Source organism: Penaeus chinensis, chromosome 23 (genome assembly GCF_019202785.1).
Source record: "Penaeus chinensis breed Huanghai No. 1 chromosome 23, ASM1920278v2, whole genome shotgun sequence".
NCBI classification, from domain to species: Eukaryota; Metazoa; Arthropoda; class Malacostraca; order Decapoda; family Penaeidae; genus Penaeus; species Penaeus chinensis.
In genome coordinates, this window is record NC_061841.1 from 654,963 (window position 1) to 662,462 (window position 7,500).

The window sequence follows — 7,500 nt, forward strand, 5'->3', positions numbered from 1 at the left end:
CTAGCTAGATAAATAAACAAAAACAGACAGGTGCGAATAGATAGATAGGCAAATACGAACAGATAGACATATATATTGACTGACAATTATTTGCATGCATGTGCGTGGCCTGTATTTCGTCTTACCGATTAACTGAAATTAATATTTATTCGCTAATATACCGCGTACCTGGTTAAAAGTAACATCGTTAAGGAAAAACAAGTAAAAATTCAATTAATTTCCAGTGACGTCATAGCCGGTTGCAAGTAGATAGAAAGGTAATCTACGCTTGATCCCAGCCGATTAAGGGTAAAGATCCCCCACTACCTGTGCTCCCGCGCGGAGGGGAAGGATCTGTCATTACCTGTGCTACGTGGCAGGGAGAGGGAGGGCTCCAACTGCCTGTGGCACTTGGCAAGGAAATGAAAACCCTACTACCTGTGCTAACTGACCTGATATGGCATGGCATCCCATTACCTGTGGTACTTCATGAGAAGATAAATAATTACCAGTACTTTTTAGAGGTAAAAAAAAAAAAAGTGTTTAACAGTAAGTAAGAGACCTCACTACCTGTCAAGGAATAGATATCCAACTACCTGTGAAGGAATAGCAGCCCCCCCCCCACTACCTGTGAAGGAATAGCAGCCCCCCCCCCCCCACTACCTGTTAAGGAATAGCAGCCCCCCACTACCTGTTAAGGAATAGCAGCCCCCACTACCTGTTATAGGCACGCAACGCCACGACATGTCAAGGGAAGGGAGAAGACCCCACTACCCGTTATAGCCAGCGGGAGAGAGCCCACCTCACGTAAAGAGGAAATGAACTCCCACCAGAGAAAGGGAAAGAGGCCCCACTACCTGTGATGGGCAAGTGAGCCGTCTGGCTCTTATTGAGAAATGGACCCCGGCTCCAGTGACGAGCAAACGACCCCACTGATTGTTAGAGAGCGATGGGCCCGCTGCGTATTAGGGGAAAATAAACCCCCGTGTTGGTTAGGAATAGACCCCACTCCCTATTAAGGAGGAGTGGACTCCACTCCCTCTAATAGCACACAATATCCCACTCCTATCGTTACCGTGAATGCAGCCCGTGTAATTAATATGAAGTAATTAAGACACGCCTCGCCACAGGGCCGTAATAATTTACCTGTCATTTAGGATGTCTCTGGGTTGATTACTTGTTATGGATACCTGGCAATTACTTAGTAACTAATATAGGAAAGTATTTTGAGGTTAAAAGTTTTATAGCTCGCAATAATGTTTGTTTGGGTGTTGTTGCCTTTTTTTTTTTTTTTTTTTTTTGAGGTTAGTTAATAGCAAAATGTGATACATTATTACTCATATTATTATTATTGTACATGTCTATATATACATGTGTGTATGTGTGTGTGTCCACATGTATACCGAGAGACAGACAGACAGACAGACAGACAGACAGACAGACAGACAGACAGACAGACAGACAGACAGACAGACAAACCGACAGACAAACAGACAGGTAGATAATTTGAATATCCGTATGTAACATTCCGGATTATCAACATCAACAGTATCAACTTAATCCCAGTCCTTCGTTACCTGAGAGTTACCCTCATGTGTTGGGTCGACATCAGAGGTATTAGGGCGACCCCTCGATTACCTGGTAGCTTTTTGAAGGAAAGTAACTCCCTAATGAGAGAGTCATTAACGTTAATTATGTGAATCAGAAAGAGAGAGAGTGGGGGACGGACGGCCGGAGGGAGGGGGAGGAAAGGGGAGAGAGAAAGGGGGTAAGGGAGAGGATGAGTGAGAGGGAGGGAGGGAGTAAGAGAAGGAGAGAGAGAGAGAAAGAGAGAGAGAGAGAGAGAGAGAGAGAGAGAGAGAGAGCGAGAGAGAGAAAGAGAGAGAGAGAGAGAGAGAGAGAGAGAGAGAGAGAGAGAGAGAGAGAGAGAGAGAGAGCAGGAAAGAAAGACAGAGAGAGAGAGAGAGAGAGAGAGAGAGAGAGAGAGAGAGAGAGAGAGAGAGAGAGAGAGAGAGAGAGAAAGAGAAAGAGAGAAGGAGAAGGAGAAGGAGAGAGAGAGAGAGAGAGAGAGAGAGAGAGAGAGAGAGAGAGTAAGAGAGAGAGAGAGAGAGAGTAAGAGAGAGAGAGAGAGAGAGAGAGAGAGAGAGAGAGAGAGAGAGAGAGAGAGAGAGAGAGAGAGAGGGGGGAGAGAAAGAGAGAGAGAAAGAGAAAGAAAGAGAGCGGAAGCAAATCATATAGAAATAAAAGAGAGACAGACAGACAGATAGATAGACAAAGAAAGAGAGAAACCAAAACGGAGGAAAGTTAAAAGAGGGGGGGGGGGGGTCAAGAAATATAAATAAACAAAGAATAAAAAAAGAAACAGCACAAGGAAGAAAGATAAAGTTTGTTTGGACGAAACACGTGGACGAGAACAGAGGGGGAGGGGGAGGGGGAGGGGCAGGGGGAAGGAAGATTAGAATAATAATAGAGGAATGACATGCTATTGGTGTGCGTGTGGACGTGTGTGTTTGTATGCGTGTGCGTGTGTGTGTGTGTGTGTGTGTGTGTGTGTGTGTGTGTGTGTGTGTGTGTGTGTGTGTGTGTGAAAGCATGCGCTTTCCCCCACGTAAATATTCACCCCCACACACACGCACACACATGCATACAAACAAACCTAACGTCCCTTACCCTCTGCTCTCTCCCCTCTCTCCTCCCTCTCCCCCCCCCCCCTCAACCCAAAATCACCCAAAGCAAAGCATCAGGGATTTGCTTGTGATTGCAATATTGTTTGCAAGCGCCGTGATTGAGTTGGGAGGATTCGGGCTTTGATTGCAGAAGCGTTTTGGAAGAGCTGGTTAACTCATCGTCAAAGGGGGGTGGGGTGGGGGGGGTAAGGGAGGAAGAGAAGGGAGAGGAAAATAGGGGAGGAAATGTAGGGGGGAATTTACACGAATCCGCTTGTTTGGGGAATTTTTATTGGGGGGAGGGGCTGGGGAGGGGGGAGGGGGTGGAGGAGCAGTAGGAGGAGGAGGAGGAAAAGAAGAAGATAGAGGAGAAGGAGAAGGAGGAGGAGGTGGAAAATGAAAAAGAGGCAGGTAGGAGGAAGAGGAGCAAGAGATGGAGGAATAGGTGTGGGGCGCCGAGGAAGAGAAGGAGAAGACGAGAAAGGAGGGAGGAAAGAGATTTGGTGGAGAAGGATGAGGAAGGAGCGAGTAAAGCGACTGTGAAGAGGAGAAAGAAGGGATAAAAGACAGAAGAAAAGGAGAATGGGAGAGGGGAAGAGAAAGGAGGTGAGAGAGGAGGAAAAGAGGGAGATGAGATGGGCAATGTCTAAAAGAAGAGTAAATAAGGACAGGGACAGAGAAGATGTAGAGGAAGGAAGGGAGTAGAGAAAAAAGAAGAAGAGGGGGGATGAGGATCACGAAGAGGAAGTAGAAAGGGTGTGAGGAAAAGAAGAAGAGATGAAGAAGGGTGAGAGAGAGGAAAGAAGCCGAGGAAAAGAAAAGAGGAAAATAAAGGAGGCAGACAGACGAACGGACGGAGAGAGATAACGAAAGAAAAGCGAAATAAAAAGAGAAAAAAGAACCAGAACCAGAGAGAGAAAGAGACAAAGGCAAACCCACGAGAGCAAAAGCGAAAGGAAAAGGAAGAGAGAGAGAGAGAAATTAGAGAAGGGGAGAAACAAAGAGAGAGAAAGAAAGCGAAAAAAACAAAGGATGGAATAAATGCACAAAAGAAATCCTTTTTTTGTTTTCTATCTCTTCGAATTTTTCCTTCGCGAAGAATCAAAATAAATCGTTGTTATTATCACTAAATAAACGGATTCTGAAAGACAGAAAAGCTTTATTCTATCGGGGGAAAATATAATTAATCGTTGCTTTGTTTCAGAATAGAAAAAAATGTGACGGAATAATTACTGTGTTAATTGAAGTCTAATTAGAACAGAACCGACACCTTTCTCCCTCCGCCTTGGCAAAAGGGAAATAGTGATAAAAAGGAGAAGAAGGAGAAGAAGGAGAGGGACAGAAAAGAAAAGAAATAATTGTCTTTGTGACTTAGTGAAGGCTTTGTGTATAAGTGCTCGTTGTGTGGCAAAAGGTTTTCGTTTTTTTTGTGTTGTTGTTGTTTTGAATAAATAAAGGACGTCTTGTTGGCAACAGTGTGTCCACGTGGGGCGAGCGTTGGCAACAGTGAGTGTCCAGGAGGAAGGAAGGAAAGAGGGAAGAAGGGAAGAGAGGAAGGGAGGAAGGGAGGAGGCAGACAGCAAGGGGGAAGACGAAGCAGGAAGCGAGCATGGGCGGAGGGCGCGCCGGCCCCCGGGCGTGAGCGGGCGAGCACGTGGCCGCATCTCCGAGCTCGCGGGCGGCATGGAGCGGGCGTGAGTGCCTCCGCAGGTCGCCCCCGGGCCGCCCATGAGCCACGGGCGCCGCAGAAGCTCAGCTTTAAGCGTGCGACGGCTGTGGCGGTGACCGTAGCGGTAGCGGCGGCGGCGGCGGCGGCGGCGTTGTGACGCGGTGATGGTGGCGGCCTGCTGGCCTGCTGCTGCTGCTGCTGCGCCCCCGCCCCCCTCCGGCCCCTCCCCCTCTCCCCTGGCGCCTCCCCCCCTCCCCCTCCCTCCCTCCACCCCCTCCTCCTCCTCTTCAGTGACGTCATAACGGGCCCCGCCCACGCCCGGCCATGCCCGTGGACCCCGGCCACCACCGCCTGCTGCACGGGCGGGGATCGCGCCCCTTCGCCCTCGCGCGCTACACGCCCCTCGCCTCCGCCGACGACGCGGGCAGCACTGGCTCCACGCCCACGCACAGCCCGGGCGTCACGCCCCCGGGGCCTGCGCGGGCGCCCCCGGGCGTGCACACCGAGGTGCGCCTCAGCGACGGGGGGCGCGCCGCCACGCACCTGCGCCCGCCCGCCCGCACGCCCATCCAGCGCCCGTGCACGCGCCACCGGGGTGCGGGCAGCGGCCAGAGCCGCTACACCAAGCTGGGGACGCTGAGCGAGGAGGACACGCCCCCGGGCGGCGGCTCTGGCCTCCTGCGCGCCGTCGCGTCCCGCGGCCGCGGCTACGAGGACCTGCGGTGCCGCGGCGCGGGCGGCGACGCGCCCGACAGCGGCGACAGCTCGGCGCAGTCGTCGCCGCGCGTGTCCCCGCGCCCTTCCCCGCGGCCGTCCCCGCGCGCGTCGCCCAGGATCTCCCCGAGGGCGTCTCCGCCCAACGGACGCAAGAGGCACTCGGGCATCCTCATCACGTCGGCGCTCGCCCGCTCGGGCATCAAGAGGCTGTCCAGGTACGTGGCATCGCGGGGGAGGGCGGGTCTAGGGACGGATGCCCCCTGTGGCTCAGGGAAAGCGCAGGGGCGGCTCCGGGCGCGTCAAGACGCCTCCGGTGACTAAGGAAGGCTCAGGGGACAGGGAAGGCCCAGAAGCTGAGGGGGGGGGGGGGTATATGCTTAGGTGGGCGTGAGAAGAGACACTTGTGAGGTCAGGCGCCGCCCTTGGATGGCAGGGCGCCCAAAACAAGAAGAAAAGCGGGCGTGAGCTCAATTAGATTACATGAAATGAGATTATATTTCTTAAAGTACAAACCGAAGGTACTTTAAGACAGGTAGCACCTCACTGCCTCGATGTAAACCTTAGTTGGCAACTGTCGAGCTAAGCCCCGCCTCTTCGCCTTCATCCATTGCAAGTACTAATAGGGATCTTATTTTCCTCGGTTTGTTTTCCGTTTACCTTTTTAACAGTGCCGTTACAGCTATTATTTTCAAAGAAAATATACCAAATAAAACTTTCCCTTAAAAAAAAATAATAATAAGATCGCATAGACTGACCGGGGCAAAAATGAGAGGATCTAATGACGTCATCGCGGTCAGTCAGTCAGGGTGCACCATTAAATGTCAGATATAGCTAGAACCATAATTATCTGTCTAATTTACTCAGTATTGTTATAATCACCCGAAGTAAAAGAAAAATATCCCTCTTTTATTCATGTAAACGAAGTGATTTCGTCCCGTAAACCGTCATAACACCATCATTATCATCATCATCATCATCATCATCATCATCATCATCATCATCATCATCATCATCATCATCATCATCATCATCATCATCATCATCATCATCATCATAATTATTATTCTTATCATTACTATCATTATAGTTATCTTATAATCATCAACAATAGAGTTATTATTATCATCGCTGTCATTGAAACCATCAGCTTATTCATCATCGTCTTTATCACTAATCTTTCTGAGTAAACTTGCTTCCTTTAATTGCTTTATTTATCTTAATACATTTGATTAACAATACCAATTAAATAAACTTTAATGAACCTGAATTGTTTTTATAATTGCCTGGATCCGCTTGGTGAGCCAGTTCATTATTATGTATGTTATTATTACTAGTAGTAGTAGTAGTAGTAATAGTAGTAGTGGCAGTAGTATTGTTATTACTATTGTCATTGTTGTTTTGTTCTTATTGTTGTTATTATTATTATTAGCACTGTTATCATCATCAACATTATTATTATTGTTGTTGTTGTTGTTGTTGTTGTTGATGTTGATACTGTTTTATTATTATCGCTATTCTTCTTCTTATAGTTATGTCTATATACCGAAGTCGTAAGTCAATGTTGACCATATATTTGAAATGGTGCAAGATAAGTGAATGATAGTGATAATGTATAAGCACCCACAGAGGCATACATTATGCATACTCACACAAACAAACAAACAAACTAATATCCCTTACCATACAGTCCCCCCAAATAGGATAGAAAATCCAAACAAATGACCGTGAAATAAAGGCGCTGAAAAGGCCACACCGGAGGTCAGCCGAGGTCAGCTGCCGAGCTCAGTTCAAGGCCCCTTGTAAGGCACTCCTTGAGGATGATTTTTTTTTTTTTTTTTTTTTTAAGAATTCCTCTGTTTTGCTTTTTCTTCTCCCCCCCCCCCCTCTCTCTCTCTCTCTCTCTCTCTCTCTCTCTCTCTCTCTCTCTCTCTCTCTCTCTCTCTCTCTCTCTCTCTCTCTCTATCTCTCTCTCCTTCTCTCTCTCTCTCTCTCTCTCTCTTTGTTTTTCTCTCCTCTCCTCCCATCTCCCTCCTTCAGCCTTCCCCTCTCTTTCATTTCTTCTCTCTTATTTAGCTCATTACTACCTACAGCCATTCTTCTCCCCCTCCATGCTCCCTCCTTCTGCATATTTGCCTTTCCTCATGGCAAAATTTTCAACAAGGTTTACTTAGCATCATGGCACTGCGGGCTCATGAGATATGCAGTAGTTCTCCCTTCTCATCCTTACGTGATTTTTCGTTTTCTTTCATCCTTTTACATCTATATCCCGTTTTCTTTTCTATCCGTCGGCTTCCCGTTTTCTTCCATTACTTCCAGATGTATCCCGTTTTCTTTGTTGCTGATTTTTCTTGTTATAAACAGGTTATCTTTTCGCCCAGCATCTTCACCATCTCCCTCGTCATCACCATCATGATCATCTTCACCGTCATTGTCATCATCATCATCTTCACCATCATTGTCATGATCATC

The 7,500-nt window shown here is 48.1% G+C and overlaps 1 protein-coding gene across 1 annotated transcript in view; it reads left to right on the forward strand.

Annotated features, from left to right (window-relative positions):
• LOC125037423 (translation initiation factor IF-2-like) overlaps positions 1-5,352 on the forward strand; it is a 31,409-nt gene extending 26,057 nt beyond the window's left edge. Inside the window, exon 2 of the mRNA XM_047630566.1 lies at positions 3,850-5,352. Coding sequence (XP_047486522.1) covers positions 4,639-5,352 — 714 coding nt within the window. The 5' untranslated portion in view covers positions 3,850-4,638. The remainder of the gene's footprint in view (positions 1-3,849) is intronic.
• The last annotated feature ends 2,148 nt before the right edge of the window (positions 5,353-7,500 follow it).